At 53.7% G+C, this 21,409-nt stretch overlaps 1 protein-coding gene across 2 annotated transcripts; it reads left to right on the top strand.

Annotated features, from left to right (window-relative positions):
• Positions 1 to 805: 805 nt before the first annotated feature.
• On the top strand, positions 806 to 20,728 carry LETMD1 (LETM1 domain containing 1). Of its 2 annotated transcripts, XM_066567824.1 has the most exons (9): positions 806 to 915; positions 2,124 to 2,287; positions 3,519 to 3,634; positions 6,172 to 6,254; positions 8,304 to 8,490; positions 10,464 to 10,565; positions 14,031 to 14,183; positions 15,777 to 15,873; positions 17,485 to 20,728. In XM_066567824.1, exons 1-9 carry the CDS (start codon positions 806 to 808, stop codon positions 17,580 to 17,582), a joined length of 1,110 nt encoding a protein of 369 aa, XP_066423921.1. In that variant the 3' UTR covers positions 17,583 to 20,728. The 2 variants fall into 2 exon arrangements, with proteins under 2 accessions (XP_066423921.1, XP_066423922.1); XM_066567825.1 differs by lacking the exon at positions 10,464 to 10,565.
• The last annotated feature ends 681 nt before the right edge of the window (positions 20,729 to 21,409 follow it).

Genomic DNA, 21,409 nt, shown 5'->3' with positions numbered 1-21,409 from the left:
GGAGGGGCTGTGGGGGTGGGAGGGGCTTAGGGGAGGGGCTGTGGGGGTCGGAGGGGCTTTGGGGATAGGAGGGGCTTTGGGTTGGGAGGGGCTTGAGAGGTGGGTGGGGTTATGGGATGGGTGGGATTATGGGGTGGGTGGGGCACTGGGGATGGGAGGGGCCTTAGGGATGGGAGGGGCTATAGAAGTGGGAGGCACTTTTGGGGGTGGGAGGGGCTATAGAGGTGGGAGGGGCTTTGGGGATGGGAGGGGCTTTGGAGGTCGGAGGGGTATGGTGTGGGAGGAGCTATGGGGGTAGGAGGGGCTATGACAGTAGGAGGGGCCGTGAGGGTGGGAGGGGCTTTGGGAATGGGAGGGGGTCTGGGTTGGGAGGGGCTGTGGGGGTGGGAGGGGCTTGGGGTGGGAGGAGTTGTGGGAGTGGGAGTGGCTTTTGGGTGGGAGGGGCTTTGGGGTGGGCAGGGTTATGATGTGGGTGGGATTATGGGGTAGGAGGGGCCTTGGGGATGGGCGGGGCTATGGGGTCTACAGGGAGTAGTGAGTGTGGTTAGTGGGCGTGGTCTGCGGGAGTGGTCAAGTGGGTGTGGTCTGGGTGTGGTCAGTGGGTGCCGTGGGCTGATGTCAATGGGTGCGGTCTGGGTGTGGTCAGTGGGCGTGGTCAGTGGGAGTGATCAATGGGTGTGGTCTGGGTGTGGTCAGTGGGCGTGGTCAGTGGGTGCGGTGGGCTGAGGTCAATGGGTGCGGTCCGCGGCACTTCCGGCGCGGCAGCCAATCAGCGCTCAGCGCCTCACGTGACCGCCGGCCCAAGATGGCGCTGCCCGTGGCCGCGGCCCGGGGGCCGCTCTGGCGCCTCGGCCCCGCTGCCCTGAGCCCCCCTCGGGGCCGCATTCCGCCGCCGCTCGCTCCGGCCGTGTCCAGGTGAGCGGGGACCCCCGCGGGGCCGGCCGGGACCCGCTGCCCTCAGGGAGCCCCAAACACCCGCGGCCCCCCCGTTAAACACCGACCGAAACCGAGCGCTGTCCTGATCCCCCGCCAAACACCGCTCCCCTTTACTCCTCTCGTCCTCTCCGGTTCCCCCCGTGTCCCCCCGCGCTGTTTCCGAGCCCTCTGTGCCCCCCGTTACCGCACCCCTTCTCCGTTACCGTGCCGCTGTTCCCTGCCGGTACCGCCCGGTACCGCCCTGCCGAGCCCGGCCCGGGAATCCCGGAACCACCCGGGGCTCCTCAATCCCCCCGGGCCGCGATTCCCACCCCAGCCCTGCCTCAGGGCGTTCCCAGCTGCCCGTTCCCCTTCTCCGGGAGCCCCGAACGCGGCCGGGGCTGACGCGGGGCTGGGGGAGCCGGTGCCCGGTGCGTTCGGAGCTGGGGCTGCCGGTCCCCGGTGTGTTCAGTGCTGGGGCTGCCGGTCCCCGGTGTGTTCCGGGCTGACGCGGGGCTGCCGGTCCCCAGTGAGTTCGGGGTTGACGCGGGGCTGCCGGTGCCCGGTGGGTTCGGAGCTGCGGGCATCGATTCCCGCTGGGTTCAGCGCTGACGTGGGGCTGCCGGTGCCCGGTGTGTGCGGGGCTGACGCGGGGCTGCGGGTGCCGGTGCCCGGTGTGTGCGGGGCTGACTCAGGGCTGCTGGTGCCCGGTGGGTTCGGAGCTGGGGCTGCCGGTGTCCGGTGGGTTTGGGGCCGCCGGTACCCGGTGTGTCCGGTGCTGACCCGGGGCTGCCGCCGCAGGTCTCCGGTGTGTGCAGGGTTGCCGGTGCCCGGTGTGTTCGGGGCTGACGTGGGGCTGGGGCCGCAGATCCCCGGTGTGTTCGGGGCTGTCGGTGCCCGGTGGATTCGGGGCCGCCGGTCCCCGGTGTGTTCGGAGCTGCAGCCGCTGGTCCCCGGTGTGTGCGGGGCTGACTCAGGGCTGCCGGTGCCCGGTGCGTTCGGAGCTGGGACTGCCGGTTCCCGGTGTGCCTGGCGCTGCCGGTTCCCGGTGTGCCTGGCGCTGCCGGTTCCCGGTGTGTGCGGCGCTGCCGGTTCCCGGTGTGTCCGGCGCTGCCGGTTCCCGGTGTGTCCGGCGCTGCCGGTTCCCGGTGTGCCCGGCGCTGCCGGTGCCCGGTGTGTCCGGCGCTGACCCGGGGCTGCCGCCGCAGGTCCCCGCTGCGTTCCCCGGTGCGCTCGCTCTCCTCCCGCGCCGCCTCCCGCGCTCTCGTGGCCGCCGTGGCCGCCGCTGCCCGGCGGGTGAGCGCCCGCTACGAGCGGTACCTGGAGAGGAGCTGGCCCCGCTTCTACCTCCTGCACAGCACCTTCAAAAACGGTCAGTGCCCAAAGGGGGACCCAAAATGGGGACCCAAAAAAAAGGGGGCAGAAAGGGGGGGTCTAAAAAAGGGGAGGCTCAAAGGGGGTCTTAAAAATGGGGGACTGAAAGAGGGGGTCCCAAAAATGGGGGGCTCAAAGGGGGTCCTGAAAGGGGAGGTTTCAAAAAGGGAGGTCAGAAAGAGGGGTCTAAAAAAAGGGGGTCCCAAAAAGGGAGTGCTCAAATTGGGGTCCTAAAAATAGGGGGCGAAAAGGGGGTCCCGAAAAGGCGGGACTGAAAGGGGGAGTCCCAAAAATGGGGGGCTCAAAAGGGGGTCCCAAAAAGAGGGAGCAGAAAGAGGATCCCAAAAAGGGGGGGCAAAAAGAGGGGCCCCAAAAAAGCGGATCCGAAAAGGGGGTGCTCAAAGAAAAGCCTCAAAAAAAGGGGGAGCTGAAAGGGGGGGCCCCCAAAAGGGGGGGGTTCTAAAAAGGGGTTGCTCAAAGGAGGGGGGTTCAAAGGGGGGGTCCCAGAAATGAGGGTCCTGAAAGAGGGGGGCTGAAAAAGGGGGTGCTCAAAGGGGGGGGGGGGTCTAAAAAAGGAGGGACTGAAAGGGGGGGCCCAAAAATGGGGGGGGGCTGAAAGAGGGTGGGGTGTTCCAAAAAGGGGTATCCCAAGAAAGAGGGATACTGATGGGAGAGTGTGAATTTTTGGGTCCCAAATGGGGGGGTCCCAGGGGGTGGGTCAAGAAAAGGGGGTGTGAAAAAGCCGCTTTTTTTTTGGGGTGTTCTAAAAAGGGGTGTCCCGAGGGATGAGTGCTGAAAAAGGGGAGCACAAACATCTGGGTCCCAAATGGGGTCCCAGGGGGTGGGTCCAAAACAATGAATGGGTCTGAAAGAGGGTGGGGTGTTCCAAAAAGGGGTATCTCGAGAAGGAGGGGTGCCAGGGTGGGGTCCCAGGGGGTGGGTCAGGAAAAGGGGGTGTGAAAAACCCACTATTTTGGGGGTGTTCTAAAAAGAGGTGTCCCAAGAGGTGGGAGTTCAAACATCTGGGTCCAAAAAAGGGGGTTTGAAAGAGGGTCGGATGTTCCAAAAAGAGGTGTCCCAAGGAAAAGTGTTGCTGGTGGGGGAGTGTGAATGTCTGGGTCCCAAAAGGGGTCCCAGCTGTCAGAAGGAGGAGTTTTGGAGTGGGGCAGTGGCTGCAGCAGCCATCCCTGCCTGGGGGCTGTGCTCCTGAGGGAGCCCTGTCCCTGCAGGGGTGCAGGCCCTGTTCCTGGAGGTGCAGGAGATCAGGAGGATCAGGGCCAGGATGGCCCAGCTGCAGCTGAGCCCGCAGCAGCTCCCGTACAGGGACATGGAGCGCCTGCGCCAGGTCAGCTGGGACCCCCTGCTTCATCCCTGCTTCATCCCTGCTTCATCCCTGCTTCATCCCTGCTTCATCCCTGCTTCATCCCTGCTTCATCCCTGCTTCATCCCTGCTTCATCCCTGCTTCATCCCTGCTTCATCCCTGCTTCATCCCTGCTTCATCCCTGCTTCATCCCTGCTTCATCCCTGCTTCATCCCTGCTTCATCCCTGCTTCATCCCTGCTTCATCCCTGCTTCATCTCTGCTTCATCTCTGCTTCATCTCTGCTTCATCTCTGCTTCATCTCTGCTTCATCTCTGCTTCATCTCTGCTTCATCTCTGCTTCATCTCTGCTTCATCTCTGCTTCATCTCTGCTTCATCTCTGCTTCATCTCTGCTTCATCTCTGCTTCATCCCTGCTTCATCTCTGCTTCATCTCAGCCTCATCTCAGCCTCATCTCTGCTTCATCTCTGCCTCATCTCCACCTCATCTCCCCTCAGCCTCATCCCTGCCTCATCCCTGCCTCATCCCTGCCTCATCCCTGCTTCATCTCAGCCTCATCCCTGCTTCATCTCTGCCTCCCCTCAGCCTCATCCTGCCCCAGCTTCCCCTTGCCTCCTCTCTGCCTCACCTGTGCTCTCACCTCAGCCTCATCTCTGCCTCATTTCTGCTTCATTTCTGCCTCACTTCCCCTCTGCCTCACCTGTGCTCTCCCTTCAGCTTCATCTCTGCCTCCCCTGTGCCTCATCTCTGCTTCATCTCTGCCTCCCCTCAGCCTCATCTCTGCTTCATCTCTGCCTCCCCTCAGCCTCATCTCTGCTTCATCTCTGCCCCCTTTCTTCCTCATCTCTGCCTCCTCTCCCTTCTTCCCCATCCCTGCCCCATCCCTGCCCCATCCCTGCCCCATCCCTGCCCCATCCCTGCCCCATCCCTGCCCCATCCCTGCCCCATCCCTGCCCCATCCCTGCCCCATCCCTGCCCCATCCCTGCCCCATCCCTGCCCCATCCCTGCCCCATCCCTGCCCCATCCCTGCCCCATCCCTGCCCCATCCCTGCCCCATCCCTGCCCCATCCCTGCCCCATCCCTGCCCCATCCCTGCCCCATCCCTGCCCCATCCCTGCCCCATCCCTGCCCCATCCCTGCCCCATCCCTGCCCCATCCCTGCCCCATCCCTGCCCCATCCCTGCCCCATCCCTGCATCCCCTCTGCCCCATCTCTGCCTCACCTCCCCTCTGCTTCCCTTCGCCTCATCTCTCCCTCATCTCCCTTCTGCCTCCCCTCAGCCTCACCTCCCCTCTGCCTTCTCTCTGCCCCACCTCAGCCTCTCCTCAGCCTCCCCTCACCTTTGGCTCCTCTGTCTCAGCCCTCCCCTCTGCCCCATCTCTGCCTCATCCCTCCTCTGCCTCACCCCTGCCTCCCTCTGCCTCATCTCTGTGTCACCTTAGCCTCCCCTCTAACCCCTTTCTGCCTTCCCTCTGCCTCATCTCTGCTTCATCTCTGCCCCATCTTCCCTCTGCCCCACCTCAACCTCATTTCTGCTTCATCTCTGGCTCCCCTCTGCCCATCTCTGCCCTCTTTTTGCCTCCTCTCTGCCCCATTTCTGTCCCATCTTCCCTCTGCCCTCCCCTCAGCCTCATCCCTGCCCCATCCCTGCCCCATCCCTGCCTCACCTCTGCCTCATCTCTGCCTCATCTCCCCTCTACCTCACTTGTGCCTCCCCTCACCTCTGGCTCCCCTGTCTCAGCCCTCAGCCCTCCATTCTGCCCCATACCTGCCCCATCTCAGTGTCTCCTCAGCCCCATCTCTGCCTTATATCCCCTCAGCTTCATCCCTGCCTCCCCTGTGCCCCATCTCTGCTTCATCTCTGCCTCCCCTCAGCTCCATCTTTGTCTCATCTCACCTCAGCCTCCCCTCTGCCCCATCTCTCTCTGCCCCATCTCTCTCTGCCCCATCTCTGGCCCCTTTCTGCCTCATCTCTGCCTCATCTCCCCTCGGCCTCATCTCTGCCTCACTTCTGCCTCCCCTCACCTCTGGCTCCCCTCTCTCACCCCTCAGCCCCATCCCTGCCCCATCCCTGCCCCATCTCAGCCTCATCTCTGCCTCATGTCAGCCTCGCTCCTCTCTGCCCTCCCCTCAGCCTCCCCTCAGCGTCATCTCTGCCTCCCTTTTTGCCTCCCTTTTTGCCTCCTCTCTGTCCCATGTCTGCCCCATCTCCCCTCTGCCCCATCTCCCCTCTGCCTCATCTCAGCTTCCCCTCTGCCCCATCTCAGCCTCCCCCTTTCTGCCTCCCCCTTTCTGTCCCCTCCTTTCTGCCTCCCCCTTTCTGCCTCCCCCTTTCTGCCTCCCCCTTTCTGCCCCCCCTTTCTGCCCCATCCTTGCCCCATCTCTGCCCCATCCCTGCCCCCTCTGCCTGCAGGCAGTGGCTCCAGCCCCTCTGGGTCCCCTTCCCTGCCCAAACCCAGGCACTGGGAGCTGCACCCAGCCCCCGGGGAGGGGGAATTTGGCTTTTTTGGGGTTTTTTGGAGCCAGGTGCTGACGCTGTCCCCCCTGCCCCCGGGGCAGTTCCGCAGGGACGTGCTCAAGGCCATTCCCATCGGGATCATCGCCATCCCCCCCTTCGCCAACTTCCTGGTGCTGCTGCTCATGTGAGTACCCAGCCCTGGGCTCCCCGAGCCCCAAATTTTGTGTCCCAAACCCCAAAGCTGGCGTTTTGAAAGGCAGGAATCTCTCACTGTAAGAACAAATCCCAAATTCCCTGCAGTTGGGGTTTTTAGGGGCAGGAATCTCTCACTGTAAGAACAAATCCCAAATTCCCTGCAGTTGGGGTTTTTAGGGGCAGGAATTGTCCTGATGTGAACACCAGGGTGCCCTGAGCTCCAAATTCCCTGCAGTTGGGGTTTTTAGGGGGAGGAATTGTCTTGGTGTGAGTACCCAGCCTTGGGCTCCATGTCTCCCAAATTTGGTGTCCCAAAGCTGGCGTTTTTAAAGGCAGGAATCTCTCACTGTAAGAACAAATCCCAAATTCCTTCCAGTTTGGGCTTTTAGGGGCAGGAATTGTCCTGATGTGAGCACCCAGCCCTTCCTGAGCCCCAAATTCCCTGCAGTTGGGGTTTTTAGGGGCAGGAATTGTCTTGGTGTGAGTACCAGGGTGCCCCCATCCTTGGGCTCCCTGAGCCCAAATTTTTGTGCGGTTGGGGTTTTTAAAGGCAGAAATTGTCCTCATGTGAGTACCCAGTGCCCCCCCCAAGCCCCAGATTCCCTCCAGTTTGGGTTTTTAGGGGCAGGAATTGTCCTGATGTGAATACCCAGCCCTTCCTGGGCTTGCTGAGCCCCAAATTCCCTGCAGTTGGGGTTTTTAGAGGCAGGAATCTCTCACTGTAAGAACAAATATTGTGGGAAATCCAGGACTCCTGAGCAAGTAACCAATATGATCAAGCAGAAACCATTTATTGCTTACATTACACACATTGTAATTACACACAATTACACTTCTGGATTGCTGCCTTTGTCTTGTTCCCTCATTTTCTGCCTGCATTTCTCAGATTGAAGTGATTGGTTACAGTCCAAGTGTTTCACAGCCCTCTGTTATCCAGTTCTTGTGGTCCTGGGATTCTGTTTCTCAGCATCTTCTTTCACCATTTAGCACAATTTATGTTCTTAATATCTTAATATCTAGAGACACAGATCTTACAATCTCTGTTATCCAGTTCTTGCTGTCCTGGTATTCAGTTTCTCAGCCTCTTCTTTTTAATGTAGCACCATTTATGTTCTTAATATTTAATATCTCCATTATCCAGTCCTTGCAGACTTGGTATTCAGTTTCTCAGCCTCTTCTTTCTTGATTTACCATAATTTATGTTCTTAATATTTTAATATCTTAATATTTTAATATTTCTGTTATCCAGTTCTTGCTGTCCTGGTATTCAGTTTCTCAGCCTCTTCTTTTTAATTTAGCATAATCAATGTTCTTAATATCTTAATATCTCTGGTATCCAGTTCTTACTGTCCTGGTATTCAGTTTCTCAGCCTCTTCTTTCATAATTTAGCACAAATTATGTTCCAATGGCCTTGATGAGCTGAGTGCTGGATTGGCAATGCCAGCTCTGGGAGCTGAGTGCTGGATTCAGGAGGGTGTAAGAACTCCAAGGAAATCAAGGACACTCAAATTCCCGTGGCAGCTCCACTCACTGCCACTCCCAGCCCACATCCAGCCTCATTTCATGAAGAAAATTTCTGGATTAATGCAAATTCGAGGAGGGCAGAAATATCTCCAGAAAAGAAAGAGCAAACCCCCCAGAATCCCCTGGAACCCCCTGCTCTGCCTTTTCTTCCCTGAATCTCCTCTCCTGCCTTTTCCCAGATATTTTCTTCCCTCAGCAGCTCCTGATCAGGCACTTCTGGATGCCCAGGTGGAGTTCCTGGGTGCCTGAGGAGGAGATTCAGAGTTCTTAGACCTCCAAGAAAATCAAGGACACTCAAATTCCCGTGGCAGCTCCACTCACTGCCACTCCCAGCTCACATCCAGCCTCATTTCATGAAGAAAATTTCTGGATTAATGCAAATTCAGGGAGGGCAGAAATATCTCCAGATTAGAAAGAGTGAACCCCCTGGAAGCCCCTGGAAGCCCCTGGAGCCCCTTGGAACCCCCTGCTCTGCCTTTTCCTCACGGAATCCCCTCTCCTGCCTCTCCCCAGGTATTTCTTCCCTCGGCAGCTCCTGATCAGGCACTTCTGGACACCCAGGCAGCAGCTGGAGTTCCTGGACGCCTACGACTGCCGCCGCAGGGCCTCGCACCCGGCCGTGCTGCGGGCGCTGGCGCGGGCAGCGCGCTCCCTGCCCCAGGCACAGCCCCAGCAGCTCCTCCTGCAGCTCTGTGACCAGGTCTGTGCCCCCACCACTGCCACACTGCGTGTTCTGGTTTAAAGGAAAACCACTGAGAGACTCCTGGTCAGAAATAGGATTTATTAGGAAAAGGGGAAAAAACACAAACTAGGTGCGATAATGCAAAAGAAAAACCGCTGACATAGTTACACTCAGGATGAACCCAAAATGGTCAAAAAATGAACCCAAGATGAACCCAAAATGGTCAAAAAATGAACCCAAAATGGTCACAAAAGAAAAACCGCTGACAGTTAGTTACACCCAGGATGAACCCAAAATGGTCACCAGATGAACCCAAAATGGTCAAAAAATGAACCCAAGATGAACCCAAAATGGTCAAAAAATGAACCCAAAATGGTCACAAAAGAAAAACCGCTGACAGTTAGTTACACCCAGGATGAACCCAAAATGGTCAAAAAATGAACCCAAGATGAACCCAAAATGGTCAAAAAATGAGCCCAAGATGAATCCAAAATGGTCAAAAAAATGAACCCAAAATGGTCACAAAATGAACTCAAAATGGTCACAAAAGAAAAACTACTGACAGAGTTAGTTAAACCCAAGATGAAGCTGGTCACAAATGGTCACAAATTGAACCCAAGATGAACCAAAATGGTCACAAAAGAAAAATCACTGACAGAGTTACTTAAACCCAAGATGAACCCAAATGGTCACAAAATGAACCCAAAATGAGCCCAAATGGAATAAAATGAACCTAAGATGAACCCAAAATGGTCACAAAATGAACCCAAAATGGTCACAAAATGAACCAAGATGAACCCAAAGGTTCACAAAATGAACCCAAGATGAACCAAAATGAACCCAATGTGGTCAAAAAATGAACCCAAAATGGTCACAAAATGAACTCAAGATGAACCAAAATGGTCACAAAAGAAACAACACTGACAGAGTCAGGACCCAGCCTGACACCCTGTGGGTCAGGGTGTTGGTGTCAGTCCCATTGGAATTGTGGCTGCAGCCCTCCTGCAGTGTCAGGGGTGGTTCTGCTGGAGCAGGGATCCTGTAGGAAAGGGTGGAGTCTTCCTCTGAGGATCCAGTGGAAGAGGCAGCTGCTCCTCTGGGAATCCAGTGGAGAAGCTGTGCTGGTGTTCCAGAATCTCCAGATTATATCCAGGTAGGAATGTTTGAAATCTCAGATTGTATCCAGGTAGGAATGTTTGAAACCTCAGATTGTATCCAGGTAGGAATGTTTGAAACCTCAGATTGTATCCGGGTAGGAATGTTTGGCTCCTCCCCCTAGGCAGAGCATCTCCCAATGGGATGATGGAATTTTATCAGCCATGCAGGGACACTCACTGGCCCATGAACAGCAGATAATTAATAATTAATGGCCCATGAACAGAAGATAGTAAATAATTAACAGCCCATTAACAGGAGATATCTCCTGGAAGGAGGATTGGTTGTGAACAGATAAAGAAAACTGCCCCATGAACAGAAGATAACTGCCCCACCTCTAACAGATGGCAAATAGAATACACATTGCCCTGAGTTCACAAAATGAACCCAAGATGAACCAAAATGGTCACAAAATGGACCAAAATGGTCACAAAATGGACCCAAAATGGTCAAAAAATGAACCCAAGATGAACCAAAATGTTCACAAAATGAATGCCAGGTCACGGGGTTTCTCACTTTTATAAGTTTTGCTCTGTTTGCATATTGGAGTTAATTGTTCAATTACAGCTTTAGGTTATGAGGTCCCATTCTTCTTGTTTTTTTCTCCTCAATTCACCTTTATTTATGCTCTTGGGCCTGAGATTTGGATTATTTGTCCTTGGTCGCGAGCTAGAGCAGGAATTGTTTTGTCTCCCTGCTCTGGCGAACAGAGCTCCCCATCCCATAATATGAAGCTCAGATCCACCCACTAAAGCAGCACAAAATGTGAAAAATGCCTCAAACCTGAGGCTTTGACCTGTCTGAGTGTCACCTGTGCTCTCCTGGGGCTCTTTCAGGTGCAGGGAGGTGCCCGGCCCCACCTGGCCCAGCTCCTGGCTGTGAGGAGTTTGTTCTCAGGCTCTCTGCTGGTGCTCAACAGGCTCCAGGTGGATCATGTGGTGAGTTCAGGTGTTCACCTGCTCAGGTGTGCCCCAAAACCAGCCCAGGGGCAGAGGGAAAGCTGCAGAGGTGCCCTGGGCTGGGTGGGATCTCCATGCCTGGGGGTATTTGGGGTCCTGGGCACTGTGGCAGCAGGTGAGGGGTGCTCAGGTGAGACCCCACCTGCAGCTGGGGGTGCCCCCGGCATTAGGAGGATGTGGAGCTGCTGGGAATGAATCCAGAGGGGGATTTGGGGAAGGAATTTCTCCCTGTGGAGGTGGGAAGGCACTGGGAGGGATTTCCCCATCCATGGAAGTGTTCTGGGATGGGTTGGAGCCAGGTGGGCAGGTGGAAGTGGCTGAATGGGCATTCAGGGGGTAATGGGATCATCTGAATGGGCTTCTGGTGGTCAGTCAGCTTCCAGAAGCTTCCATCTAACAATAGAACAGCATGGTCCAAAAAATGGTCCAAAAATGAACCCGAGATGAACCAAAATGATCAAAAAATGAACCTGAAATGAGCAAAAATGGTCACAAAATGAACCCGAGATGAACTAAAATGGTCAAAAAATGAAACCAAGATGAGCCCAAAATGGTCACAAAATGAACCCAAAATGAACCAAAATGGTCACAAAATGAACCTGAGATGAGCCAAAATGGTCACAAAATGAACTCGAGATGAACCAAAATGGTCACAAAGTGAACCCAAGATGAGCTGAAATGCTCAAAAAATGAACCCAAGATGAGCTAAAATGGTCACAAAATGAACCCAAAATGGTCACAAAATGAACCCAAGATGAGCTAAAATGGTCACAAAATGAACCCAAAATGGTCACAAAATGAACCCAAGATGAGCTAAAATGGTCACAAAATGAACCCAAAATGGTCACAAAATGAACCCAAGATGAACCAAAATGGTCAGAAAAGCACAGGGTGCTTTGTTTGGGTTTTTTGAAAGATGTGCTGCAAGCAGCAGGTTTAAAAAGAATATTTCACACTTTCTGCAGAATTTGCTGCAGTGTGGTAAAGGTACCAAAAACCAGCAAAAAATTGAGTTATATCAGAAGCTCACAACTTCATGGCAATTGTCTTGGTTTGAAAAGCCAGGTGGCTGCCGAGGAAGGCAGGAACCTCTTTTGGAATGGAAAATGGAAACCCTCTCCCTCTGAATTGTTATAATTTTGAAATTAAGGGGCTCCCAGGCGAAGATATGGGAGCAGGAATAACAGTTCTTTATTGGGGAAGAAAATTAAAATTAAAAAAAAAAAAGAAATAAAAATAAAATAAAAACAAAAATAAAATAAAATAAAATAAAATAAAATAAAATAAAATAAAATAAAATAAAATAAACAGTGCAGTAATAGAAAACAACCCTGCCAGAGTGAGAGCAGGCCCTGGCCTCCTGTGTGTCAGGGGGTGGCACAGCCCCATCCCATGGGGGCTCAGCTCTCCTGCAGTGCCAGCTGTGGCTCTGCTGGAGCAGGGGTCCTGCACAAGGGGGGAGTTTTCCCCCTGCAGCTCCAGGGGTCCTGGAGATGGATGCTCCAGGCAATACCAACCTCAGCCCATCAGGTGTTTCAGGAAAAAAAACGGGAAAAAAGACAATAAAAATTTGATTTAAATAACACCAGGGTGGGATCCAGGTGTGGCAGGCCCTGGCTCAGGTGACACCTGTGACAGTCTGGCCAGTGCAGGGGGGCAGCACCAACCCAGAACTTCCCAGAACATTCTGGGAATGCAGTGGAGGAGAAATCTGCTCCTCTGGGAATGCAGTGGGCAAAGACTGCTGGGGTGTCCCAAACCTCAGATTGTATCCAGGTAGGAATATTTGAAACCTCAGATTAGATCCAGGAAGGAATGAAAATGATTGAAATCTCAGATTGTGTCCAGGTAGGAATGTGTGAAACATCAGATTGTATCCAGGTGGGAATGTTTGAAATCTCAGATTGTATCCAGGTAGGAATGTTTGAAATCTCAGATTGTATCCAGGTAGGAATGTTTGAAATCTCAGATTGTATCCAGGCAGGAATGTTTGGCTCCTCCCCTGGGTGGAGCATCTCCCAGTGGGATGATGGAATTTTATCAGCCATGCAGGGACCCTCCCTGGCCATTAACAGAAGGTAATTAATAATTAATGGCCCGTGAACAGGAGATATCTCCCCGAAGGGAGGATTGGTTGTGGAAGACATAAAGAAAACTGCCCAACGAACAGAAGATAACTCTCCTAGCTTCTGTTCATGGGCCATTAATTATTAATTACCTCCTGTTCATGGGCCAGGGAGGGTCCCTGCACGGCTGATAAGAACTACAGCATCCCATTGGGAGATGTGAGCCCAGGGGGAGGAGCCAAACATTCCTACCTGGATACAATCTGAGATTTCAAACATTCCTGCCTGGACACAATCTGAGATTTCAAAATTCCTACCTGGATGCAATCTGAGATTTCAAACATTCCTACCTGGATACAATCTGAGATTTCAAAATTCCTACCTGGATGCAATCTGAGATTTCAAACATTCCTGCCTGGATGCAATCTGAGATTTCAAACATTCCCACCTGGATACAATCTGAAGTTTGGGACACCCCAGCAGCCTTTTCCCCCTGCATTCTCAGAGGAGCAGCTTTCTTCTCCATTGCATTCCCAGAATGTTCTGGGAAGTTCTGGGGTGGTGCTGACCTCCTGCACTGGCCAGACTGTCACAGGTGTCACCTGAGCCAGGGCCTGCCACACCTGGATCCCACCCTGGCTTTATTTCAATCAAATCCTTGGGTTTTATTGTATTTTTTCCTGGTTTTTTTTTTTTTTCCTGAAACACCTGATGGGCTGAGGTTGGTATTACCTGGAGCATCCATCTCCAGCAGCCCTGGAGCTTCAGAGCCTTGTGCAGGATCCCTGCTCCAGCAGAACCACACCTGGCCCTGCAGCAGGGCTGAGCCACCATTGTGGCACTCAAGTTTCTAAAATTTCAGATCTGAGCTTGCTGTATCAAAAGCAATCCCTGTGCTGTCCATCCTTTAAAGGGAGGGTGGCAGAGACCTTGGGCATTGATTTTATTTCAAATTCACTCCTCCACCTGGGGAAGGACACCGTGCTGGGTGGGAAGGTGAGCAAAGAGGGCTGCAGGCACCCACAGGTGCCCTCCTTGTCCTGCACAGAGCCAGGTACTACCTGGAGCATCCATCTCCAGCAGCCCTGGAGCTGCAGAGGAAAACTCCCCCCTTGTGCAGGATCCCTGCTCCAGCAGAACCACAGCTGGCAGTGCAGCAGGGCTGAGCCACCATTGTGGCACTCAAGTTTCTAAAATTTCAGATCTGAGTTTGCTGTAGCCCTGTGCTGTCCATCCTTTAAAGAGAGGGTGGCAGAGACCTTGGGTGTTGATTTTATTTCAAATTCACTCCTGCACCTGGGGAAGGACACCTTGCTGGGTGGGAAGGTGAGCGAGGAGAGCTGCAGGCACCCACAGGTGCCCTCCTTGTCGTGCACAGAGAGCCCTGAGCCAGGTGCTGTTCCTGACCCCTCACCTGCCCGCCTTCCTCCTGCGGCGCCGCCTGCGCAGCCACGTCCTGGAGATCCAGCACCTGGACCACGCCCTGCTGCACCTGGGGCTGGGCCAGCTCTCTGAGGAGGAGCTCCGAGCGGTGAGCACGCCTCAGCACACCTGTGCCAGCCTCAGCACACCCGTGCCAGCCTTGGGGCACCTCAGGTGGCACCTGCAGGGCCTCGGGCACGAGGTTGATCCAGTCTGGGGAAGGGTTTTTGGTGCTGGGGTCACACCCGGGGTGGGGAAGGGTTCCTCACTTCTCTTCCTGTGCACTTGACATGGTAGTTCATGTTTGGGCTCAAGTTATTATTTATTATATTTATTATTATTGTTTATTATTTCTTAAATTATTTCTTAATTATTTCTTGTTTATTATTTCTTAAATTATGATTTATTTATTATTTCTTCTTTATTATTCCTTAAATTATTATTTCTTTATTTTTTCTTTATTATTTTTTCTTTATTATTATTTCTTTATTATTATTTCTTTATAATTTCTTCTTTATTATTTCTTAAATTATTATTTCTTTATTATTTCAGTAAAACAGTCTCACTACTGTGAGTTCAGCAGCAAGGCACAAAATGGCCAACAATGTTTTGTTGCAAGGTGTTTTAAGACTAAATTATCCAATTAAGAGCTGACTTCTGGATTATTTTCCCTTTTAACCCAAGAACTGATCCTCAGGCCACGAGGTTGATCCAGTCTGGGGAAGGGTTTTTGGTGCTGGGGTCACACCCGGGGTGGGGAAGGGTTCCTCACTTCTCTTCCTGTGCACTTGACATGGTAGTTCATGTTTGGGCTCAGGCTATTATTTAATATATTTATTATTATTCTTTATTATTTCTTAAATTATTATTTTTTATAATTTCTTAAATTATTTTTATTATTTCTTCTTTATTATTTCTTAAATTATTATTTCTCTATTATTTCTTCTTTATTATTTCAGTAAAACAGCCTCACTACTGTGAGTTCAGCAGCAAGGCACAAAATGGCCAACAATGTTTTGTTACAAGGTCTTTTAAGACTAAATGATCCAATTAAGAGCTGACACCTGGATTATTTTCCCTTTTAACCCAAGAACTGATTCCTTTTGATACCCAGAATATTTCCCCTTTTAACCCAAGAACTGATCCCCTTTTGACACTCAGATTATTTTCCCTTTTAACTCAATAACTGATCCCCTTTTGGCACCTGGATTATTTTCCTTTTAACCCAAGAACTGATTCCCTTTTGAACCTGGATTATTTCCCTTTTAACCCAATAACTGATTCCAAAGAACCCCCAGTGCAGATTTTTCTGCCCAATTACAAAATCCCACCCAAACCCATGAAGAAGCAGCCCAGGATGCCACCCTGTGCCCTCCATCTTGCCCACTAAAAATCCCCAAACCTCAATTTCTCACCTACGCCGCTCTCTATAATTTATTTCACATTTTTGTGGGTTCCAGTCTAGCTTGAAGTTTAGGAAACTCTCCGTGAGTGAGGGTCAAAGTCAGGGCAGCCCAGAGCAGACAGAGGAATATTCCCAGTGGGTTTCCACATCTCCCCCTCGCTCAGGGGGTGCTGGGTGTCTGTGTGTCCGTCCCTGACCGTGTCTGTGTGTCCCCAGGCCTGTTTCCACATCTCCCCCTCGCTCAGGGGGTGCTGGGTGTCTGTGTGTCCGTCCCTGACCGTGTCTGTGTGTCCCCAGGCCTGTTACCTGCGTGGGCTGAACTCCACTCACCTGGGCAGGGCCGAGTGCCAGGCGTGGCTGGAGCAGTGGCTCAGGCTCTCCTGTGAGCTCCAAGGTACCTCTGGGAGGGGGAGCACCCCAAGAACCTTCCCTGGGCTCAGGAGTGGCACTGCTGGGCTGATTCGTCACCATCTGGGCTCACCCCCCTCACCTGTGCCCGTGCCCATCCCAGTGCCCATCCCAGTGCCCATCCCAGTGCTCCCCAGTGACCCCCTGTGCCCATCCCAGTGCCCCCTCTGTGCCCATCCCAGTGCCCATCCCAGTGCTCCCTTTGTGCCCATCCCAGTGCCCCCCAATGCCCATCCCAGTGCTCCCAGTGCTCCCAGTGCCCATCCCAGTGCTCCCCCTGTGCCCAGTTCTCCCCCCATGCCCATCCCAGTGCTGCCCCAGTGCCCATCCCAGTGCCCCCTCTGTGCCCATCCCAGTGCCCCCTCTGTGCTCATCCCAGTGCTCCCAGTGCCCATCCCAGTGCTCCCAGTGCCCATCCCAGTGCCCATCCCAGTGCTCCCATGCCCATCCCAGTGCCCTCCCTATGTCCATCCCAGAGCCCATCCTGGTGCTCCCAGTGCCCATCCCAGTGCTGGCCATGCCCATCCCATTGCTCCTTCCATGCCCAGCCCAGTGCCCCCAGTGCCCATCCCAGTGTCCCTCCCAGTGCTCCCCCAGTGCCCATCCCAGTTCTCCCCATTTCCATCCCAGTGCTCCCCATTCCCATCCCAGTATTCCCCCTGTGCCCATCCCAGTGCTGCCCCAGTGCCCATCCCAGTGATCCCCGATGCCCATCCCAGTGATCCCCAGTGCCCATCCCAGTGCTCCCCAGTGCCCATCCCAGTCCTGCCCCAGTACCCATCCCAGTGCTCCCCAGTGCCCATCCCAGTGCTCCCAGTCTGCCAGGTTCCTATTTCAGTTCTGCCCAGTCCCCCCAGAATCCCCCAGTGCCCCCCACAGGGCTCCCAGTCCACCCAGAACAACCTGTGCCCACCCCAGTGTCCCCCAGTGCCACTCCCCTGCCAGTCCCAGCTCTCCCAGTGCCCCCAGTGCTGCCCAGTCCACCCAGAACCCCATCCATGCCCACCCCGGCCCCTCCAGTGCCTCCAGTGCTTGTGCCAGTCTCTCACGGTGCCCCCCAGTGCCGCTCGCCTCCTAATCCCAGCTCCCTCAGTGCCCCCAGTGCCCCCAGTGCCAGTCTCTCACGGTGCCCCCAGTGCCCCCAGTGCCCCCCAGTGCCAGTCCCAGCTCCCCCAGTGCCCCCAGTGCCCCCATAGTGCTCTCAGTCCACCCAGGGCCCATCCTGTGCCCATTCCATCACCCCCAATGTCCCCCAGTGCCACTCCCCTGCCAGTCCCAGCCCTCCCAGTGCTCCCAGTGCCAGTCCCAGCTGTCCCACTGCCCCCCCCCCAGTGCCCCCGGTGCCCCCAGTGCCCCCAATGCCCCTGTGTCCCCAGTACCAGTCTCTAACGGTGCCCCAGTGTCCCCCAGTGCCACTCCCCTGCCAGTCCCAGCTCTCCCAGTGCCCCCGGTGGCCCCAGTGCCAGTCTCTCACAGTGTCCCTGTGCCCCCAGTGCCCCCAGTGCCCCCAGTGCCAGTCTCTGACAGTGCCCCAGTGTCCCCAGTGCCCCCAGTGTCCCCAGTGCCAGTCTCTGACAGTGCCCCTGTGTCCCCGCAGCCTCGGAAGCCTCTCTGCTGGTGCACAGCATGGTCCTGCTGGCCCTGGACCCCCGCCAGCCCCCGAGGGACATCCCCGAGGGACACCCCGGGGGGTGACAGGTGGCACCTGCTTGTGTCCCCCCCAGCTGGCACTGCCACAGTGACTCAGTGACTCTCAGGGGGTGACAGGTGGCACCTGCGTGTGTCCCCCCCCAGCCCAGGCTGTGCCCCCCTGTGCAGCCCCTGGCACAGCTGGCAGAGGTGGTGGCTTTGCTGGTCAGTAATTAACTGTGTCTTGTTAATTGTGGGGGCAGAGAGCGGCTCCCAGAGCTGGGGCTGTTCCTGTGGGATCTGCTGGAGGTTCTTGTTGGATCTTCTGGAGGTTCCTGTGGGACCTTTTGGGTGTTCCCATGGGATTTTGTGGATGCTTCCCATGGGGTTTTCGGGAGGTTCCTGTGGGACCTTCTGGATGTTCCTGTGGGATCTCCTGGATGTTCCTGTGGGGTCTGCTGGAGGTTCCTGTGGGATCTGGTGAATGTTCTCATGGGATCTCCTGGATGTTCCTGTGGGATCTCCTGGATGTTCCTGTGGGATCTCTTGGATGTTCCCATGGAATCTGGTGGATGCTTCTCATGGGATCTCCTGGATGTTTGTGTGGGATCTGCTGGAGGTTCCTGTGGGATCTGGTGAATGTTCTCATGGGATCTCTTGGATGTCCCTGTGGGATCTGCTGGATGTTCCTGTGGGATCTCCTGGATGTTCCCATGGAATCTGGTGGATGCTTCCCATGGGATCTGCTGGATGTTCCTGTGGGATCTGCTGGAGGTTCTTGTTGGATCTGCTGGATGTTCCTGTGGGATTTCTTGGATGTTCCTCTGAGATCTCCGGGATGTTCCCATGGGATCTTCTGGGTGTTCCTGTGGGATTTGATGGATGCTTCCTATGGGATCTTCAGGATGTTCCTGTGGGGTCTTCTGGATGTTCCCGTAGAATTTAGTGGATTCCCATGGGATCTGCTGGATGCTCCTGTGGCATCTGCTGGAAGTTCCTGTGGGATCTGCTGGATGCTCCTGTGGGATCTGGCGCGTGTTCCTGTGAGATCTTCTGGATGTTTCCGTGGAATTTGGTGGATGATTCCCATGAGATCTTTGGGATGTTCCCATGAGATCTTCGGGATGTTCTTGTGGGATCTGCTGGAGGTTCCTGTGAGATCTGCTGGATGTTCCCGTGGAATTTGGTGGATGCTTCCTATGGGATCTCCTGGATGTTCCCGTGGGATCTTCAGGATGTTCCTGTGAGATCTTCTGGATGTTCCCGTGGGATCTGCTGGCCCTGGCTCCCTCCTGGACACTTTTCCTGTTTCTTTTCTCCACTGAACTGTCTTAAATGTCCCCGCCCTCCCTCGGGGGTTGAGCAGCACCCTGGAATTCCCAGCGACCTCCCAGGCCCCTGTGGGATCTCCTGGGAGCCCTTTGGGATCTCTTGAGAGCCTTTTGGGCTTTCCTAAGAATCTTTTGGGGTTTCCTGAGAGCTTTTTGGGGTTTCCTGGGAGAATTTGGGTTTCCTGAGATCCTTTTGGGGTTTCCTGAGAACCTTTTGGGGTTTCTTGAGAACTTTTTGAGGTCTCCTGAGAGCCTTTTGGGATCTCTTGAGAGCCTTTTGGGGTATCCTGAGAGAATTTGGGGTTTCCTGAGATCCTTTTTGGGTTCCCTGAGAGCCTTCTGGCATTTCCTGAGAACATTTTGGGGTTTCCTGAGAACATTTTGGGGTTTCCTGAGATCCTTTTTGAGGTCTCCTGAGAACCTTTTGGGATTTCCTGAGAACCTTTTAGGGTTCCCTAAGAGCATTTTGGGGTTTCCTGGGAGGCCTTTTGGGGTTTCCTGAGATCCTTTTGGGGTCTCCTGAGAACTTTTTGAGGTCTCCTGAGAACCTTTTGGGATTTCCTGAGAACCTTTTAGGGTTCCCTAAGAGCCTTTTGGGGTTTCCTGGGAGCCTTTTGGGGTTTCCTGAGATCCTTTTGGGGTCTCCTGAGAACTTTTTGGGGTTTCCTGAGAGCCTTTTGGGGTTTCCTGGGATCCTTTTGGGGTTCTGGGGTGGCTGCAGCTGCCTCTGCTCCCCCCAGGGCTGGGCAGGGTCTTTTTGGGGTTTCCAGGACTGCGCCCCCAAATTCATCCCCCCTTGAAGCCCCTTTGTCCTTTCCCCCCCTTCATTTCCCACTCCAGCAACTTTAGGGTTCAACTTTGGGGCCTGAGAATTCCTGGGAACTGACCCCAAACTGGAGGAACTGGGGGCTCCAATGGCTTTGGGGGTGACCCCCCCAAAGAGGACACGGCCATGGGGACACCCCAAAAATTCCCTTTTTAAAGCATTTTTGGGATTTAAAGGGGTGGGAGCCACCCCCTTCCTCACCTTCCTGCTGGGTTTTGGGATTTTCAGAGCCCCCCCTTGAGAAATTCACTTTTCAGCCACAATTCAATCAAATTGAATCTTTTATTTTTATTTTTCCACCTCAATATTCTCCTTAAATTCAGCATTTTTTGTGAATTTCAAACCCCCCCCCCCGCTTTGAGAAATTCACTTTTCAGCCACAATTCACATCTAATTTTACCTTTTTTTTTTGGTTTTTCATTAAATATTGCCCTTAAATTGCACATTTTTGTGAATTTCAGAGCCCCCCCCCCTTGAGGAATTCACCATTTTTCAGCCACAATTCCATTTCATTTAACCTTTTTTTTTGTTTTTCCACTTAAATATTCCCCTTAAATTTCACATTTAATAAATTTCCCCATAAATTTCTGTGACTTTCAGAGCCCTCCCTTGAGGAATTCATCTTACAACCACAATTCACATCTAATTTCACCTTTTTTTTTGGTTTTTCATTAAATATTCCCCTTAAATTCCACGTTTTTGTGAATTTCAGAGCCCCTCCTCGAGGAATTCACTTTTCAGCCACAATTCAATCTAATTTGACCAATTTTTTTTCTTTTTCCACTTAAATATTCCCCTTAAATTCAGCATTTTTCAGGAAAAAGGAGCCTATTGTTAAATTGCCCATTATTTGTGGGCATGGTTGGGAAAAAAAATAAAATTGTAATATTGAAGAGAAGCTTTGTATTCACAAAATTTGAGAAAATAAAAATGAAAAATCCATTGAGGGGGGGCTTGGAGGAATTTGAGGGGACATCTGGATTTAGGGGGCCTCAAGGACCAGGATGTGGTGGATGAAGTCAAATAAAAATTATTAAAAAAATGGAAAAACGCCCTTGAAATGACTGAGATTTGGTAAAAGTGAATAAATTCTGGGAGTTCTGGGGGGGTCACAGCTGGGGTCACATCTGGGGTCAGATTTGGGGTCACAGCTGGGGTCACCCCCAGGCCAGGGTGGGGGAGCAGGGGATCCGTGGGGATCAAAAATACGGGAAAATGGGGATTGTGACCCTCAGTCCTGTCACCCCTCAGTCCTGTGTCACCTCTGAGCTGTTTGTTACCTCTGTGCCCTTTGTCACCTCTGTGCCCTTTGTCACCTCCGTGCCCTGTGTCACCTCCCAGCCCCGTGTCACCCCCAGCTCTTTGTCACCCCTCAGTCCTGTGTCACCTCTGAGCTGTTTGTTACCTCTGTGCCCTTTGTCACCTCTGAGCCCCGTGTCACCCCCAGCTCTTTGTCACCCCTCAGTTCTGTGTCACCTCTCACCTCTGTGTCACCTCTCAGCCCCGTGTCCCCTCTCAGTCCTGTCACCCCTCACCCGTGTGTCACCTGTGTCACCCCTCAGTTGTGTCACCTCCCAGCCCTGTGTCACTCCTTTGTCACCTCCCAGCCCTGTGTCACCCCTCAGTCCTGTGTCACTCCTTTGTCACCTCTGAGCCCCGTGTCACCCCCCAGCTCTTTGTCACCCCTCAGTTCTGTGTCACCTCTGTGCCCTGTGTCACCTCTCACTTCTGTCACC

This window comes from Molothrus aeneus, chromosome 30, assembly GCF_037042795.1.
Source record: "Molothrus aeneus isolate 106 chromosome 30, BPBGC_Maene_1.0, whole genome shotgun sequence".
Lineage (NCBI taxonomy): Eukaryota > Metazoa > Chordata > Aves > Passeriformes > Icteridae > Molothrus > Molothrus aeneus.
This window is presented reverse-complemented; position numbering and strand designations above follow the sequence as displayed.